The sequence below is a fragment of the Siniperca chuatsi genome, linkage group LG23 (genome assembly GCF_020085105.1).
Source record: "Siniperca chuatsi isolate FFG_IHB_CAS linkage group LG23, ASM2008510v1, whole genome shotgun sequence".
Classification (NCBI taxonomy): domain Eukaryota; kingdom Metazoa; phylum Chordata; class Actinopteri; order Centrarchiformes; family Sinipercidae; genus Siniperca; species Siniperca chuatsi.
The window spans coordinates 13,711,205-13,731,152 of NC_058064.1; the positions used below are offsets into that span (position 1 = coordinate 13,711,205).

The window sequence follows — 19,948 nt, forward strand, 5'->3', positions numbered from 1 at the left end:
TAGAGACTCTTAGCTTTGTTTAGATTAAATGTGAAAGTTAATGCTTGATCTTGGAAACGGTATTTTGACAAAAAAAAAGACAAAATAAAGCTCCAAAAGAGCTAGTAAGTTGACCTTGGGTTAAGGTTTTTTGTCAAACTATTTTTAGATGAACTGATGGATGAGTTAATCTTTAAAATGTCAGAAAATAGTAAAAGATGCCCATTACAATTTTCTAGACCTCAAGGTGACACCTTTTAAATTGCTTGTTTTTGTCAGTCCAGATCCCAAAGATATTCAATTTACAATGATATAAAACTGTGAAAAGCAGCAAATCCTCACATTTGAAAAGTTGGAAGCAGGGAATGTTTTGCATTTTTGCGTAATAAATGACTTGAACTTTAAAATCGATTATCAGTATTGTTGTTGATTAACTGTTTCAGCACTATCAAAGTCAAAAGTTATGAGTTGGTAATAAAAATGTAGTACACAGGAAATACAATTATTTAAATGCTCCATTCTTCCTTGATTACAAAAAACATAGTGTGAATATTACTGTAGGTGCTCCACTGTAGTGTGAATCTATTATATTAATAGCCTGTAGTGAATGCTAGAGTTTCCATGATAGTTTACGTGCTGTCAGAATGACCTTGTGGGATGTTGGCATATTGACAAGCATGCTGGCTGACAGAGTAAGTGGTGGAACATGAATGATGATATGAGATATAAGACATGACATCTGACTTACACCTACAAGTGGGTGTTTGGCAATAGGTGTACTCAACATGTTTTCCTCAAACTATGTGTCAGTAATTAAATTGTGTGCTGTCTGCCAGAGATAGAGTGCATGTGTGCATCAGGCATAAGTAGCAATGGATTTTTGTTAAGTGTGTTTAACAATCATCTAATACTCGTGTGTGTCGTGTGTTAATGCAGAGCCTTTGGGTGGAGAGGACGACCCTGACTCTGGTCCAGAGTCTTCCAGGCATCTCCCGCTGGTTTGAAGTGGAGAAGAGAGAGCTGGTGAGTGTGACCACCTCTGATGAAATAACCATGAAGATATATCTGCAACACACAGTCATCTCACACAAGGGACACTGTAATACACTTTTATTTTGCAGGTTGCAATTTAGAGTACTGCCAGCCAATATCTAAGTATTGATCCAAGTCATTACATTGAACAACAATAATGACCTAGGTCATGAGTTTGGGGCTATTGGACACATTTCATTTCCTCCATTGGATAGATTGGATGTCGTGCTAAAACTCAAATAGCTTTGCTTTGATTACCAAAGGTCCAATTTTTAGAATGGATTTTTGTATTGGGAAATTTTACTAATACTTTTTTTTTAGCCTGGAATCACTATCATATTTGATACAAGTCCATTGCTACACTGTGTTACACATAAATCCCCTCAAAAGCTTTCCGTCTTGGATCTTCTCATTCAGATCTCTAAGGAGTGGGAGGATTTTAAATGCTGTTTTGTCCAGCGTATGCAAAACATTACACAGTGTCTGTCTCTGTTGGTCTAAGCGCATATTCTTTAGCGCATAGCTGCCGAACGTGGTGTGAAATTGTGGATTGTGAACCCAGTGTTATTCCATGATGGTTGAGCAGTGCAATAGCATATAAAATACAGAACTGGCAAAAGCTATTAGCAAGAGGATTAAGCTTTGAGTGAGGCAGAGGAAGAAAGACAGAAAGAAAAAGAAATGCAGGATGAAGGGAAGAACATTTTTTATGCATCCATGAGTATATGCAAAAGTGACTATATACTAATTATTTGTGTTTGCAACCATAAAGTGCATACCTAATACTTAAAGCTGTTGTAATCGTTATTTTTATATTAACAATGGCTCACATTGCTACTGTGAAAAGTGTTGCTGGTAGTGATCAAACCACAGATAATTTTTACCCAACTATTCAGTTCCCATCAGCTCTGTGGAGCATTTTATCATCTTTCAGCTCATTGTTTTGGTTTTATGGCCCCCAACTTTACCGTTTTGGTTCCCAATGCCGCAGGCAGCACTTTTCAGTGAGGAAACTCCACTGTACGTTACCTGCCCAGCACCATATTTAAGACAGACAAAGTTAGCAGCTAGTTGGTGAACATAATGGAGCATTTAGCAGCTAAAGAGACAGATATTTCCCTCAGGGGTTGGTGGATAACAAAAATAAAGCTAGGAGAGTGAAAATTTGACTTATCAGATGGTCAGATACATGACTCCAAATAAATGCTAATGTTGCCCCATAAATGCTGGATGTGTAAATAAGCCACTGTTAGCTAACAAGTTCTCTGTATCAACTTAAAAGGTAATAATATGTCAGTGTTGTGTTTTAAAGCTTTTTTTTCTGCCCCCAAGTGGCCAAAAATTATTTAATGCAGGTTTACAAAAAATTTTTCCATTACAAGATATCTACCATTTGAGAAATTCAGAGACTTTTCAGTCAGATCATAAGGTAAAAGTGTGTAAATGTTATTGCTTTTACCAGAAATGTAGCCAGACATGAATCTTTTTGCAAAGGTGTACTGTTTTTAAAAGTTTTGCACACAAATGTGCATATTTCTTTAGCATGTACAATTTCTTTTAAAGATTAACTTGTAAATTTTACATTTTTGGTATATAAAGCTTTCAGAATCGATACATTAAATTGAAGAATTAAAGGGGTACTCCATCAACATAGCTTCGAATGTCAACAAAGTTGGGAAACCTGCGAGAAACACAATAAATAGAAGAATGGTCAAAATCAAAGCATCAGAGGCTGACAGATCCTGATTTTTAGTCCCTAGTATGCGTCAACCTCCAAAAATGCTGGATCCTACACTTCCCATAATGCACCTCAATAGCATATTTTGTTTCAGTACACCCCTGCCCACTTTTTTCAGACTCCACACTCCCACTTTGTAACACAGTCTTTCTTTTATAAATCATCAGGGTTCTTTCCTTCTAGCTTTCAGACTTTAGAACGCTCCCTTTACAGCTACAGAAGAAGTGGTCCCTTAAAACTCTTTTTCGACACCCTCCCTCTTTGCAGGTGGAGGTAAGCCCGCTGGAGAACGCCATCGAGGTGATCGAAAACAAGAACTTACAACTACGCACATTGATAACCCAGTGTCAGAACCGGCAGATGCAGAACATCAACCCCCTCACCATGTGCCTCAACGGGGTCATCGACGCCGCTGTCAACGGGGGGCTGGCCCGCTACCAAGAGGTATGGATGGATAGATGGAGGTTGGAGGGTTTTAGAGACCGAGGCAGGAGTGAGGAGCGATGACATATGGATTGCCTAATGATGCATGAAGGTGGGTTTTAGCAGACAGACAGCGTTTTGCGGAGGGAGGAGCGTATGAACAGATGGATGGATGGATGTATGAATGGCTGGGTGAAGGTTTGAATGATATGGATGGATGGAATGGATAGATGAGTGGAGAGCACTAGGGGGTGGAGGCGGAAAAACGAGATGGATGGGAGATGTAAGAATGGGTGGATGGATGGGGGTTCGTTCGGTGGATGGATGGATGGATTTGCGGAGAAAGAGGGGTCAGGTCAAAAAATGGCAGATAGAGGAGTGGGAGGAAGGAGTACAGAGAGATGGATTGCTAGTAATGGCTGAATGAAGGGAATAGGAGTGTTTATGCAGCTGTTATACATTGAACAGACAGACACACAGATTGGCAGAGAAAAACTGAAATATGGTCAATCCCACTGACAAACATTTGCATCTGCTGCTTCTCCAAAAGCTCCTTGATAGTAGATGATTGCAGGATAACAGTACATTACAATTTATGAACCAGGAGGAGCATAGTTGAAGAAAAAGACATCTACAAATCTACTCAGGAAAATGGAGAAAACTGAGTGGACTCAGCAACTTGCTCTGTGTCGCATAGCAACCACCCTTTTCCATTGGGAAAATGTGTGTGGGTGCATGCGTGTGTGTGTGTGTGGGCATATACTGTATGTGTGTGTTTGCGAGTGTATATTGGGTTTGTGCAGAAGAGCATGTCTCTGTGTAGAAGTAGCTTATTAAGGTTTGTAGGATACTTGATAGAGCCACGAAGGCAAAGGTCGCTGAAGTGCTTTACTCCTATACTGCCATTATTTTGTTTGAGAAATTATAGCATATGCAATGATTTTCAGCTTCCAATATACTTATAGAGCAGCCCATGTATATGTTTCTATGGATATAAGTGTATAAATGGCGTTTCTCTGGGTAAAAATTGACCACCAACTTTCTTCAGCCATTTCTAATTTTCATTTTCATATCATACACAATAGAAAGTGACATATATTTCAATTATTTTGCATGAGATGGACACAGGTGGGGCTGTTTCTGCAGCAGACACACTGCCACTGATATCAACACTCATTTTTCTTTGCAGAATATTGCACGCAGCACCCCAACGGAACGCGGCGTAAATCTATTAATTTCCCCGCATAATGCCGATTGACAGCTGCGGAGAAAGTGTCATTATTAATATTCAGATTTATTGCTTTAGTTTGAGTTGAAACCCTTACGGGGGAATGCTGTCTGATTTATTTCCCCTCCCCTCAGCATTCCATCTCTAATTGGACTTTTTTTAATGATTAACTGAGTCACTCATGTCGAGGTCTCACTCCCTGCAGCCTGACAAAAAAAATTCCATCATTCGTAGAAGATTATTGATTATTTTTGCTGCCTTTTCCAGAGGTCCTGCTTGAAATTTCCTGCTGAAATGCAGCACTTCTGTCTTTAGAATTACTACCTTGGCACTGTTGCATATGTAAGAGCGTAATAACATTTAATATTTTTCATTTCTTATACATCTGTGTTGTATGGTTTAATAAGAGGGACGTGATATCATTATACATACAGTGCATACTAATATACAGTATGTTATCTTGATAACGATTGGCACCTGAGGATGTTTTGTCTGGGAAAATAATAATTCTTGTTTTATTGAGGATTCATAGTTTACAAGACATTAACTCATGCATTCATTGAAAGTGATCAATGTGTGTTTGTGTGTGACATGTTTGAAGCAGCATTGAGCATCTTTCTACTGTCATCTGGCTCTGTCTCTTTGGAGATAAACAGCTGTGTCCTTGGTAGAGGAACCATGCTGATCTTTTTGTGAACTTTCAGTCCCTTTTTTTGTGTGTGTCTGCGTTTCCCTCTGTGGCAGATTTGAAAGCAGATTGTGAGCCGGGTCTTTCATCGGCTCGCCGTCTCTCCTCTTTTTGTGCTCTGGTGGAGATTGAATAGGATTTACCATAATCTGTAGACACATCACAAGTGTTGATGGCATTGTAAACAGCAAGGAACCGGCGTTTAATGTATGGAAGCGACAACAACGGTTATTATCATTCAAAGCAGACCGAACATTTTTCATCTTATCTGTTTCTCTTTTGAGTCGTACTTTTGAAGGAAATGTTTGGGAAAGCGAAGAGAAAGCGCAGTAAGCCATAATCAAGAAGTATGATGTTTCTGAAGAGACATGATCTATAACAGGAAGTAGTGTCATGAATGAACGTGATCTGAAAAAAGTTTTTAAAAATGGAGACCAAATTGGGCCCTAAATCAAAGTAAAATCAATCCTTTGGTTCCACTAACATCCATTTGGCTGATGGTTTTTCTTTCTCAGTGTGTACTTTTATTCTGGTCCCTGAACTTGATATTAATATCACAACACAAAACCCCAGACAGGTGTATTACACCCCATTTGAGCTGGATGTTAGCTTACTTTGTTTGGTTATTTACTCAGTTTGTTCGTAAATGTTTTTTAAGGATTCAACAAAAAGTGTGGACACTAATTCACTGTGTCAGCCTAGCGGGGATTCAGATAACACTGCAGTGCAGAAAGCTTACTGCTTCAGCTCCCGGTAACAGATGTGCTGCATTTTGTCTCCACGCAGGCCTTTTTCGTGAAGGACTACATTATGAATCACCCCGAGGATGGCGAGAAGATTGGGCGACTGAGAGAACTCATGTTTGAACAGGTTCGTAATAGGACATAAAAAGACCTTAAACATGACGATGACAGGAATAGGCCACCTTTTATCTAACAGCATGCTTACCAAAATCTTAACAGTACTTCAGATGACAGCTCATTCCTGAACTTGGGAACGTGAAAAAACACCCTCAACTCATGGTCCACTTATTTGCTTGTTCTAGAGCCGAGTAAGTGGACCTTGAGTTGAGGGTGTTTTTTCACGTTTCCAAGTTCAGGAATGAGCTGTCATTGTCAGCTGTTTTGTCAATTTACAGTACTATTTATGTCATTTAGATTAGTATTGAGTGCTAAAATCTTGTTATTCTTTTTAAAAAGTGAATAAAATGTCAGTGGGGTGATGTAGGTTCACTCTTCATTTAATTTCACCTAAACACGTATCTTATACAAACAATTTTAATAAGAATCCCTTAAATTTGTTTTTTAGAGAATTGTGACCAAGACATGTACTGAGTGGAACATTTCTCTGGTACAAAATAATATAAACGGATTTAAAATAAACTATGTTTGGCATTTCTGTACTGCAATTTATCGGCCAACAAATACGCTGATACAGATATAACAGCGATAAGTTGATGCTGGCCAGTATATTTTCCTAGGCGATTTATTGGTCCAGCTCTAATACCTGTATCAGGTGAGATTAACTTGATTATGCTGATATAACCCATATTGTTTTCAGATATTTACTATATCTCGTTTTATCCACAAATTGTTCTTGTTAAAAAGTTGTGAAATATTGCACACAAAAAAAATAGCTAAACAAAACTCAATTCACAATCAAATGTGATAAGGTGGAAAGTATTTCACTAAATGTGTCAACTTGCAGACTATTTAACCAACCACGTCTGGAACAAATGAGTAAATATTTAACGATTTACACAGATGAAGTAGGAGGAATAAAAGCTCTGTCATTTTAATTCAGTTTATCTCTAGACTTGTCCTCAGATTTGGTTATTTGTAATATCCAGAGACGTTAACCAGCTTTTGTTTGATTCAGGCACACATTCTGGAGTACGGCCTCGCTGTGCATGAGAAGTTTGTTCCCCAGGACATGAGACCTCTCCACAAGAAGTTAGTGGACCAGTTTCATCTGATGAAATCCAGTCTTGGCATACAGGTAGGCAAGAAGACAAGACATGGTGACACTTCAGTACATCTTAAAGGATGTATTTCGATGGCTGCACATTTGTAAATCAATATCAAATATCAAGTTAAACGGAAGTTATTTTAGTTAATTACGATCAGTCATGTATTAGGAATATTAAAATAGTCCCACTTGTGTTTTTTATTTATTTTATTTGTTTATTTAACAGGGACAATGGACACTCATTGACTGTCCCAGAGTTAGCTAGATAGCTAAATTTCATCAGCAGTCCCTGGGCAGGCAAATCCACAAAATAATTATGGCATCAAATGTTATGTTATATAGTTATAATTCAGACAGGCGTACAGAGAATAAACACTGCATCATACAAAATCAAAAGCAATTTCAGTGGGCCACTGAATTTCAGTTCAATTGTGCTGTACTACACTGTTGCCTCTGGTAGATGCTCTTGTTTGCCTGATGTTATCTGTGCATAGTGAAGGAGCAAGGTAATTTTGTACATTAAGCAGGAGTTTGCAAGGTAGACAAAATTATCAGTGGTCAAATGTTTGTACTTTGATACCTCGTGATGATACCTCGTAGGCTTTTTGTCTAATATTTTCAGTGTTCTTTTGAATGAACTGTGCATGGGCCTTAGAATGTTTTTTCCTGCTTGGGGCCAAGTGGTAATACAAAATGACAGGTGTGGGAAAATCATAGAGGGCATGTATAACTTAGCAGCATCTGTTGACAATTGGTTCCTAATGAATTTAAAGTTGCTATGGTTTAATTTGACTGTATGGATGACCCTTCACCTGTTTTTCAAAGGTTAGGTGTGAATCAATAATTATCCCAAGGTAGTTAAAGTCTGAGACTATTTGAAGCACCCTTTAACAAAAATTTAAGGCTGATGAACATCTTTCCTCCTGATTGAAAAACACATACATGCAGTCTTGCTAATATTTAAAGTGAGACAGCACTGAGAAAGCCAGTCAGAGATACTAGACATTGCTGCCGTTAACTTATGTGCACCTGTTGTTTTGTCTTGGCATGCACATAAATTATGGTGTCATCCGCATATATTTGAGTCATTACATCAGGGCATATAGTAGGAGGGTCGTTAACATATACGCTAAAGAGTAAGGGGCCCAGAATCGATCCCTGGGGCACACCTAAGGAGCAGTCAATTTGTGAGGAGAGCTTTGTTCCAATCCATGTGCATTGCCTTCGCAAATCCAAGAATACTGCTCCTCTAATGCCACCCCTGTCAAGCTTTGACTTAATTTATTTTACGAGATAACAATTGGCAGTCTCAGTCAAGTAATGCTTTCTAAAACCAAATTGCATTGGGTGAAGTGAGACATGTCCTGTGTTTAAAAATAAATCCAAGTTGCTCTGTTACCACTTTTTCTATGATCTTTGATGCTATTGGCAGAATGCTAATGGAACTATAGTTTGCACATCTGTGGGTTCATCTGCATGTAAATGGGTGTCACAACTGCAGATTTCCAGGCATTTGGGAATGTTGATTGACTTATGGAAAGATTAACAATGGGTGAAAGTTGCTGAAAGAACCTCTTTATTGCTTTAAAAAAATAGGAATCCCATCCATAAATATCTTTAGCTTTAAAGTTTTTTAGAGTACTTAGCAACTTGTAGATTTTCAGCTCAGAAACTTCCATTCCAATATTAAAAACAGTGTAAACTGGATTATTAACAAATATCTCTTAGTTCTGGTTCCAAAAAGATGCACAGGTTCTGTACTGAGTCAGTAAAATAGATTTCCTTCAGGCTCATGAGTTAAGTTTCCACGTATGTCCAATGCTAAGGCTTTTCTATCAGTGAGCCTGTAGTCTTTCTTTGTCAACTGGTTAGTGGTTTTCCATATTATTCATCATACCATATCATTGTCTATTAGTTTGGTTAGATCAAAATGGTTTATAAGTTAAGTTCTTTGAGCTTCTTTTTGGTTGTTTTGTCAGCCCAATTTAGATTAAAATCACCAAGAACAATACACTCCTTCCCTGAATCCAGTTCCTTAAGCAGGTTTCTAACATGGTTATAAAACGTAATGTCAGCTGATGGGGGGTCTGTATACACCAATAATATTTATTGACATTTTGCGGGGATAGACTGATGGTTATTGCAAGGAATTCAATTTCAGTTGCAAATTTAAGATCAATTTGCTTGCATTCAAGGTGAACTTTCATGTACATGAGTAGTCCACCACCCTTACCTGACTTTCTGTCCTTTCTAAAGTAATTATACCCCGGCATTGTGAGGGGAGCTACTGGTGATGATTCACTTGATTCAGAAAAATACAGGAAAGATTTTCCTCAAATCATTAAGTCTCCTTTTAAGTCTTTTATGCAAGCACACACTGTATGTGACAACAGAAACCAACTGCTGTGTTTAGACTTCCAAGTGAAAGACCCCTTTAGTCCTCCGTGGAGAAAGCCACCCCTCATTAAACACATTTCCTTTATCGCCATTTGTGTGTATTGTATTTACATACCCCACGCTGGCACGAAGAAGTATTTAATCATGTGCACATCCTTCTCCAATTCAAAACCCTAGGAGTTTCCGGCTTATGTGCGCGCAAGCCCAGTGCACTTCACCAACGGGAGCCCACGAACATGCAGGAATTCTGTGCCCAACATCATTAGCCCAGACGGTGGCAGAGGGGTTGCCAGACGGAGGTGACGACGTATTTCATATAATGTTGTCTTTTTTCTGGTATTTTTTTTGTTTGATTGATGTTATCTCTTATGTCTATCTTTCTTCCGTCTTCTTTATTTATATTAGAAATTTAAAAAGAGTCAAAACAGTATTAAATTTCTCCTTCATATTGTCTCATCTTCCTGATGTGCTGCCCTTCACTGCAGACATCTGTGTTCTTCTTACCTCCTTTTTTTTGTTTTGTTTCCCCACCTCACCTCGAACACCACGCTCTGTGCCTTTGCTCTCTACTTCCTTGCGTTCTTTACCGGTGTGGCTCCATCTGGGCATACAATAGGTGGGGGCGGCTGGCTGGCACCCACAGGGATATTTCTGTGGCTGCTGCTGGGCCAGCAGGTAGACAGTGTGTGTGTGTGTGTGTGTGTGTGTGTGTGTGTGTGTGTTTTGATGTGTTCAGTGACCCTGCCACTCTGTCTACCTGCGACATTCTGCCTCCACAGTCTGATCCCAGGGGGCACAGCCACACAGAAAGATATCGTCACACACATCACCTCAATACCCTGGTGACATTTCGCGTTTTACTTATTGAGTTTTGATTTCTTTTTGTACTCTGTTTGGAAACACAAAACCAGGTTATGTCTTTTTGATAATTTTTTGGTAAAGACTTCTGCTTTAACCTTCCTTTAAAAGCCCCATTTTGTTTGTTCTCTAACCTTTCTTTTACACTTTTGACTTTTGGCAGATGTTTGATGAAATGCTGTGATTGCAGCATCGATTATCTTCTTAATATAATCTGACATTTTCTGTCTCTCTGTTTGTCTTTTTCCATCCCTGTGTGCCTTTTTTTCGGCCATTCTGTGGCTCGTGGTGAATTTTCGGTGAGTGAAACCTCGGAAAGCTAATGAAACTACATACCATAATAATACCATGATCTCCCTTTACTGAAAGCCACCATGACCATCTTTCTCTGTCTTTCTCTCACCCTCAGTCCCTTCAGCTACCCTGCGGTGAACCGCTACTCCTCGTCCTCTCTGTCATCTCAGGCCTCCAATGAAGTCAGTAACATCACAGGGCAATCGGAGAGTTCGGATGAAGTCTTCAACATGCAGGTAATCTCTCTTACGCCTTCTCACACAGCCACACGAAGGCTCTTAAGGTAGTAGACTGAGTCCACATCCCAACCATTGCCCTCCTGCCCCCTACAGATTTCACTTGCAATGCTTTTTAATCCACCTCACTACATTCCTCCCTTATTTCTCTTCTCCTCTGACCCTTTCTCTCTATTGTTCCTCTCTGCTTGTTCAGAGCTTTGTCCGGCCAAGCAAATTGTCATGATTATATCAAACAAGGACACAGTGCTTTGTGTGGTCCGTCGAGGGAGCTCGCTGGAGTTGGGCAGTAATCTAAACTACATTTGGCCAATTCAGAAAGCTCCGACAACTCCTGGCACACCGGGCAGGTCTGGAATAACAGGAAGCAGAGAAAAACATAAGTGGAAAAAGGCTGCTGTCAAGGCTGCTGTTCATTTGACTGAACCAATTAAGATATTATTTTTGAACATCATAGCTTTAATTCTATAGGTCAAGTACAATTCACTGCACGGTAATCCTAAAGACAAGTTTTACGATGGAACATTTCACTTCACAAAGTGCATTAAGTTTTCAGTTGCAGACCCTGCAATGGATTGTACATGGATATATTTATGGATGCATTCTTGTCAGTATAATATATGCAATATGCAATAATAATTGTTATGACAAGTAATAATAGTACTATATTTATATTATAAAATTATTATTATTCTGATGAAAATGTCTAGTAAGTGAACCCTGTTAGGAATTTTTCTGAAACTTGAAACTACTTGAAATTTATTAAATAGTTTGGGGAAATACACTTATTGAGCTAGATGATTAGATCAATACCGCTCTCAAGTCTGTACAGTAAATATGAAGCTACCAGCAGCAATCGTTTAGCTTAGTCTTGTCGTCACTGTGAGGTTGCCAGGCAACAGGTGGAGACTCCAGGAAGTCAATGACCCCGGCCAAGAATAGTCCATTTCATAACCCCCCGTAAAACCACAACATGTTGTTTTGCACTTTGTTTGTTGTACAGATGAAACAAACAAGATATAGCATATTAATTTGTGAGCTTTAGAGGTGCTGGGAGGTGCATTTTGTTACCTTTGGACAGAGACAGGCTTTCTGATTCCTCCTGTTTCCAGTCTTTATGCTAAGCTAAGCTAACCAGCAAGCAAAAAGGTGTATTTCCCAAATGTCAAACTATCTCTTTAAAGGTCCAGTGTGTAACATTTAGAAGGAGCTGTTGGCAGAAATGGAATATTATATTTAAGTATGTTTTCATTAGTGTATAATCACCTGAAAATAAGAATCCTTGTGTTTTCATTACCTTAGAATAAGCCGTTTATATCTACTTAGGTAGCGGGTCCCCTTCCACGGAGGTCGTCATGTTGCACTGCCATGTTTATACAGTAGCCCAGAACAGACAAACCAATAGGGCCATTCGCATTTTTTGCGAGTTTCGCTGCCACCGTAGTTTCTCCTACATGCTTGGAAGGGGAGGGTGATGCGAGCGGTATTCAAATGGTTTCAGCTTTCAGATCTGCTTCACAGTTGCTCAAATGTCCACATGTGGTAGGTCCTTAACGCCACAATAATTTTCTACTTTTGGACAAAGCACTTCTTTGGAACAAAGCAAAAGAAAAAGTGGAGTTCCGTGGCAGTTAAAGCCACCTTAGAGTGTGAAATTAAAATTTCTGAATTTGATGTCCCCTAGCAAAGGCATCAAAAAAGACACTGTTACCAGATTTTCAGTTTTCTTTTTTTAGAAACAAAAACAACAGAATAATGCAAAATACTCCATAGTCACATGAAAATTCTACACATAGCAAGCATTTAGACTCTGGAATTTCTCAATACTGTATTATAAAGTAAGCTAATTTATTTCTTATGTAAAAGGTAATTAATGGTCATAATGTTCTGGTTCATGATAATGATCTAGTTGTTGTTATTGTTTTCATCCAACCTACAGCCCAGTCCGTCTACCTCAAGCCTCAGCTCCAACCATTCTGCCTCGCCAAATGTCACCAGCTCAGCCCCCTCCAGTGCCAGAGGTGAGACTCATTTTGCAATCTTATACACTGTAGGCTTTTAGCTGATATTTCAATCCAGAGTGACTCACATTGAGGAAGCAGACGGAGGTTCAGCTGGACACACCGAACGTGGGGACTGAACCTTTGACCTTTCAGTGACCCAATGTTCTCTCAAACCACCACAACGTCCTGTCTGGTGAGGTTAGCAAGGTTAGACGACAGCTAGGGTTACACGTACCGTAGGAGAGGGAGAAGACTGAGCAGAGAGGGTTGAATGGAAAGTTAGAGACTGGAAAATAGAGAGAATACAAAATGAGCTGAGATGAAAAATGAAATGGACTGAGACGTGGAGACAAATGCTGTTGAAAGAAACATGGAGCCAATGAAAATGCAAGAGAGAGTAAGAGATGATTACAGCTCTGTGGAGTATCCCTTTTGGACCTCAATACAATCTCCAGTCCAGCCCAGGCCATCCAAGCCTCCTCTACAATGGAGTGTGAATATCTAATGCCTTCTCTGTCTGCCCTCTTATCTCGCTGCGTTCAAATGTGCAAACGTGTTTCTGCCTGATCCACATCATAAAAAGTAAGAATATATGAAGACTTTTATGGAAGCGTATACACTCCCCTTTGGCAAGCTGCTGGCAGCGGACGGCGCCCTTATAAAAGTGGCCTCTGTCTACCCATAAAACCTGGAGAGAATTATAGCTTGTGTGTTATCTGAATGAGAGCCAGCGATGGGTATCTCATACTCATATGAGAGCCTTCCAAGCGCTATCACATTGGCTAATGGATCAAGATCTATCTAGTGGCTAACACCAGATGAGGGGAAGTGCTGTGAAAATGGTGTGAGCGAGTATTTGCGTGTGTGTGTGGGGGGGGTTTATCTCTGTGCATGTGTTACATGTGTTTCTGTGTCAAGGTTTAGCATGTATCTGTCTGTTGTGATGAGGGAGAGTGGTAGGAGGAGTAGGGTGTGTGTGTGTGTGTGTGTGTGGGAGTGGGAAAAGCCATTTATCATGTTGTGGAGCAAGTGAGGCTGAAAGAATGGCTTGGAGGGAGAAAGAGAGATTGGCCTTTCCTGATTGCCAGTATTTGTGGGTAATAGTCTAACACCTTGCTGCTATTTGGTCCGTTATGTGTTGCGCATGCTCTTGTGCGTGTGTTTGTGTGTGTTACCCCTCTAACATCTCATACCGTCCATTCCAGGTTCACCCCAGATGGCAGAGAAACACAAGCATTCCAGAGAAAATGCCTGTCTGTCTCCACGAGAGAGGCCGGTCAGCGCCATCTTCCCCAATCCCCTGGACCCTGCACAGGTTAACACACACGCCCATTCATCTACACACACGCAAAGGTGTGGGCAGTATAACCGGAGCAAATGGCACAGTACAGCCATTTATCGAATCCAACTATGCCTTGTGTTCCAGTATAGAATGGATTATAGGTCACCCTTTTAGATCAAAATGGATATTTGTATATATATTAAATTAAATAGAAACAGACAAATGAGCTTTTGACATTTCAGTGACTGAACAATAAGGAAATATGTCCGCTAGTACGAGGAAAGTTTGAGATATATATATATATATATATATATATATATATATATATATATATATTTTTTTTTTTAACGCATTGCTCTTTACAGACATGTTTTTCCAATACTGCAGCTGTCCATAAGGTGCATACTGCGGAGCCAACAAGAACAACATGATATTGCAGTTTCTCTCTCTAGCTGAAGGGCAGCACATAACGCAATCTCACACACTCCATTCTCAGTAACAAAGCTACTGTAACAGAAAAATAATGTGTTTGTTTTTCAAGGCCTTTCATCTCTTACAGTCAGTGCTGATGCTACTGACACAGTTCACCTATTTTTCTTACCCTCTTTGTGTTGAATCAAAAGAATCGTTTTTAAGTCTACGGATGAATAGATGTTGGGAGGCCTAACAATTATTTCCAACCTGACAACAGCAAAGCTATTAGCTGCTAATGGTATATTGATTATTAGAAACATTGATCACTTGTATCACAGGTAAGAAAAAGCCCTCTCATTTCTATATTTTTGAGGATGGAAGGGAAGTGTTCATCCATTTCTACAAATACCACACCGCTGCTAGACATAAAGGTCATTACGCATTCAATACTCCTTCTCTCCGTCTGTGTCTGTCTGACTCTGTTGTTGTCTGTGTCTCCCTCTGTCTATTCTATTGAATTTGTTAGGGAAAGATTTCACACCTTGATATTTATTTTTTACTGTCCACTATTCAATTATTCCTCTATGCGTTAAAGCTGGCATTTACCTATGTTATGTCAAATAAGCAGTTTCATGCTGTAAGTTATTTGGACTATTTCTTCTGTGTGCAGAGAGCTCCTCCTCATCAGATAGGCGATACCACTTTACCAAGGAGTGACCCCAACCTCTCAGCACCAGACAAAGGTAAAACACTATGTGTAGCATATATTTTCTTTACATTCTTCATTTCCATGCACTCAGGGATTATCCACATTCAGCACTCTCAGAAACCCTCTAAATACACTCTCGGCTTGCAGGGAATCCCCTCCAGCAGAATAATAATACCAACATATGTAGATGCTTTTTATTAAACCTATTCTTAGGTATATGTTTAATATTATTTTAATTGCTTTGTGTGCTCCTTATTATTTAAAAGAGCATTTATCACTTTCCATTACAAGTCCCCAGTCCATTAAGCATAATTCCTGTAGAATTTCTCAACAAAAGTGGAGTACAGTAATGCAGGTGCGCTGCAGCAGTAACAGGCATCTCCTCTATTACTCACTGTATCACTTACACCACTGTCCAGTCATCTGTCCAGTCATCTACAGTGTGTGTGACAGTTTGACCACAGAGTGACTGGAGGCATCTGTCTTCACACAGCTGCTTCAGGGAGCTCCTCAGGATACACACACACACACACAAACATATATACACACGCACATGCTGGGCTTCATTTTCCTCAGACTTCTAACCAGACACACTGTCTAGATTACAGCTTTTCATCTTCCCTCATCCTAAAAGAATATTAAAATGGCAGGTACTATTCCTGTAATGCTGATGGACGTGTGTGACATTCATATGTATGAATGCATATCCATTAGTTAAGCCCCGTGGTCGTCATTTTGCTCAGCGCAATCTAGGGGAGATGCATATTTCTTGCATTTTTTGTGGGAAAAATACGTCTGTGAATTGAGACTGACAGCTGACCCCCCATGTGTAATTTAAAAAAAAATGGAGCAGTCTGATTGCTTTTCTCTGAACTTCTGCAACACTTTGAGTATAAAATGAACATGTAAATTTGATGTCCTTCCATTAGTGCTGCTCACTGCCAGAAAAGAAAAGGAGCAGCTTTAAGAACACTTTGTGAAATAATTAGGGAGGATTGCGGAAGCAACACCTTAAAATAGAGTGTGGATGTGATAGCTTCCTCGTGACTCACACAGAAAACACACACCTTTCCATGTGATTCAAGTGCGATCTGTAAATAATGCAGCGAGAGATAGATGAACTGCCAAAATATGATGACATGACACCTTTATGCATACGACAGCGACTAAAGGTGCTAGAATTTACACAAAGCCTGATTGTATAAAAGTGTTATTTGTCACATCTTCTGCCTTGAACCTTAAATTATAACTGCAGATACCACAATGAGTGTTGTTAAAATATGATGCTCAAGACTCTAGTTTGCATTGAAATGAAAAAACAGCCTTTTGAGGCCTGTCAACAGTGTCAATAGTGTCTGATTACATTTTATTTCTACAGAAATGTCTGCACTTGAAGTAGCTACTTGAATGAGACCTACAGTAGTATAAACCTGAAGACTAAACAAGCACAGTCTGAGATTTCTACCAAAAAGTAGTGTCAGTTAAGAGAAGTGTATTTGTATTTTAGTTTATTCCTGTTGATATGAAATCCATCGTATGCTCCTAATTGGTAAAAAGTATCCTCCACCACCTAAAAATACGCTTCTTCAGAGGTTTGTTTAGCTGCTTGATCTTGTATTTCTATGTCATGTCTCTGCCAGTAATGTTAGCTAATGTTACTGTTTCTTGGAAGGAATAAAGACACACATTTATGGACTAAAAATCAAAGATTGAAACACGGCTCAGAATTCCAGGAAGAATTCCACGAGTTTTTTTCACTAAAACTAAATATATTAAAGTGAATAAAATATGAGTAAAACTAATACACATTTTTGCCATAGCGATGAGCACTGCCCTGATTTTGTGGCCAAAGTTCATTTTAGTTGAACTCCAAATACGCTGACCTCCACAATGCATGGAATTCTAACAATGACAGGAGGCGGAAGTTATGATGGCGCCAGTTTCACTATATAGGAAAGAAAAGAGTTAATTTTGTGCGTCTCTGAGGTCCCAAAGTTATGTTACTCTTTGATCTTACTAAACAAGTTATTAGGGCATTAATGTAATGCACTTCATCCTACACATTATCTCGTGCACATTTGGTGTGTCCCTCTGCAGGCCAGAATGTGTTCTGAATGCACGATAATCATTCTTCATTCTTAATCATTCTTAATTTGTTTGCAGTTTTCACACCATCCATCTGAAATGTGCATGATTCTCCGTGTTCTCCATGTTGTCTTGTGTAACCCCATAACGAGTTGAGTGACTTGTGATGTTTCTGTGTACTATAAGTGAGACCCACACCCAGTAGCTGGAGCCTTGACAGTGTCAAAGAGCAAGCTCCATCCTTCTCTGACTCTGTTGGCAAATTGCTATGCCCTCCTGTACCTCCTAGGCCATCGCACTCAGGTAAACTGGCCGATCATGGTTTATTCCCTGATGAAGAATGGTACTAATTTTCCACTCCGACTTTTGACACCTGGTGCTTTCTCCACCTCCTCCTACAATCTCATCTGAGGCTCTCAGCTACTGCTTCCTGGCTTGCTGCTGCCTGCTATCATCCACATACATGAAGGCAACAGCATTTTCTTTACTGGCTTGAAATGCTGATATTTTCTGCTATGAGATGCGTTAGTTCAGCTGAGAACAAGTCTGAAAATCTCTGTGGAATTTGAGAGGACTGAAGTCAGTCCCAATTGAAATTCCAATCAATTCCCGGATTTGTTGTTTTTTTGTTTTATTTTTTTTTTCAGGCCCCCTGAGAAATACACGTCATTACATTTCAACAACAGTTTTCTCCACCATCAACTCAAACTGTGTTTTAGTTATTTACAGATGCAACAAACTTGCCTTATTCCCCAGTGCTTTCTGATATATTGTACTGCCCAGCAGCATAATAAGCAGATGGCGTGCCCCCCCCCCCACAAACACACTTTTTCTGCCCTCATTGCATAAAGCAGCAACAGCTGTTAGATGTAGAAACAGCTTAAGGCAGCCTAAAGGACCTGCAGAACATCAACGCTTGTTTGATTCATTGATGCTTTAAGCCACTGGCCGTCTCAGCTCCACGTGTGTATGTATGCATGACTCATTCTGTGTCATCACTGTGAATAGAAGAAAACGGTCCTCTAATTTGAATTTGCCCTCTTTTCTTTCTCTCTCTCTCTCTCTCTCTCTGGGTGTCAGCAGTCTCCTCAGCTAAAAACATGAGGTCGCAGTCCCCTGTCTCCATGTCCAGATCGCCGCAAAAGGTTGGTTCTGTTTCTGACGCTCACTTCCTCTGTCCGTTTGGTTTTGGAGTTTTTGAGGCTTTTAAAAAAATTTAGATTCTCTTTCTTTCCCTGAGACAGCCTGACCTTGCTTAGTGATAGCCTCGGGGCTTTTATCCTGCACTGCTAACGTTTTACCGGCCAGCTCCTGGGTCTTTATCCTACTCTGTGTCAACTCAAGGCCTGAGAGCTTTGCATTACTGCTCACTGAAGCTGCTGACTGTTCCTGTGCTGCTGATTTTGTAGTTTTTATGACACGGCTGTCCCAAAGAGGACCCAAAACGGCACTGGCTGGAGGGCATTCATCGTATTAGCTAAATGTACACCTGGTAGACACCAACTGGTGTCCACTGTTTAATTCAGGCTCTGAGAGGATGTCACCTGGCCTGCTTGCCAAAAATATGCAAAACCAGATGGATTTATTCAACTTCACTGCATGTACTTGTCAGTGAATTTAAATTTCAAAGACTGAACCCTATTTGTGATGTTTTCCTTTACTCTTGATGCTATGAGACCTGAACTGAATGTTCCCTTCTCTCAACTGAGATGTTTTGAAACAAGTAGATAAACATAAAAACACCTGAGGTCAGAGCTCAGGTGTTTTTCTGTTTATCAACAGTCAAACAGATTACTCTGACTTTGTCTCTAAGCTCTCATTTATTGTTAAAGAGCCTCTTAGTAGTTAATACCAGTCTGCAGAAGCAGGAGACGTCTTGGACAGGTTAGCTAAGTGCAGAGCGAGCGCTTAATGAGAGTAAAAAGTTGTTTTGAAACTCTGGTGAATTGAAGCTTGTCTCTTGCTAACTGTTATCTCCTTTGTGGGCTTGTCACGAGCAACAGTGCTAAGCTCCCAGCTTTGTCGTGGGTGTGATGTCTTCTTACATGTGACAACTACCAAGAATGCGGTTGTTGTGTATGTGTGTGTGTGTGTGTGTGTGTGTGTGTGTGTGTGTGCGTGAGAAGCAGAAAGAGAGAGAGGGAACAACTTTGGAAACCAAAGTGTGAGTGACAGCTAGGCGCTCAGCATGCTCTGTCAATCAGATTTGTGTGTGTGTGTGTGTGTGTGTGTGTGTGTGTGAGTGTGTGAGTGTGAGTGTGAGCTGTGGCAATAGAAGAGGCCTGGAGCGAAGTACCAAGCTGCCCATCACAGCACAGCCAGAGACGGGTCCTCCGCAGAACTCCAGCAGGCCCCATTATCTGGCACATGAACGCACACACACCGAACACACACATCAGTCAGTGCAGCCAGGGGCCCATTACCAGACCACAAACCCCAGGACAGTAGTGAACCTGCAGAAAACACATGGTGGCAATCTGACAGGGCTGCACTTACTCATCTCCAGAGGTAGAAATGATATTTAGTAGCAGCCTCTCTCTGGAAAGCTGGGAGAGGAGTTTAAACTGCTTGTCAGCACTGTATTTAATATACTGATTTTCATCATGCTCGCCCC

The 19,948-nt window shown here is 40.1% G+C and overlaps 1 protein-coding gene across 7 annotated transcripts in view; it reads left to right on the plus strand.

Moving 5' to 3' along the window:
* Positions 1-19,948, plus strand: part of dock4b (dedicator of cytokinesis 4b) — a 116,209-nt gene that overhangs the window by 93,128 nt on the left and 3,133 nt on the right. For 3 of the 7 annotated variants that reach the window (XM_044185584.1, XM_044185586.1, XM_044185589.1), the window contains 11 exons: positions 916-1,002; positions 3,017-3,193; positions 5,875-5,958; positions 6,967-7,086; positions 9,631-9,752; positions 10,730-10,841; positions 12,781-12,862; positions 14,050-14,159; positions 15,211-15,283; positions 17,521-17,637; positions 18,415-18,479. In XM_044185584.1, the coding sequence (XP_044041519.1) occupies positions 916-1,002; positions 3,017-3,193; positions 5,875-5,958; positions 6,967-7,086; positions 9,631-9,752; positions 10,730-10,841; positions 12,781-12,862; positions 14,050-14,159; positions 15,211-15,283; positions 17,521-17,637; positions 18,415-18,479 (1,149 nt within the window). The remainder of the gene's footprint in view (positions 1-915; positions 1,003-3,016; positions 3,194-5,874; positions 5,959-6,966; positions 7,087-9,630; positions 9,753-10,729; positions 10,842-12,780; positions 12,863-14,049; positions 14,160-15,210; positions 15,284-17,520; positions 17,638-18,414; positions 18,480-19,948) is intronic. The other 4 variants (XM_044185585.1, XM_044185591.1, XM_044185587.1 and 1 more) reach the window with 3 other exon arrangements.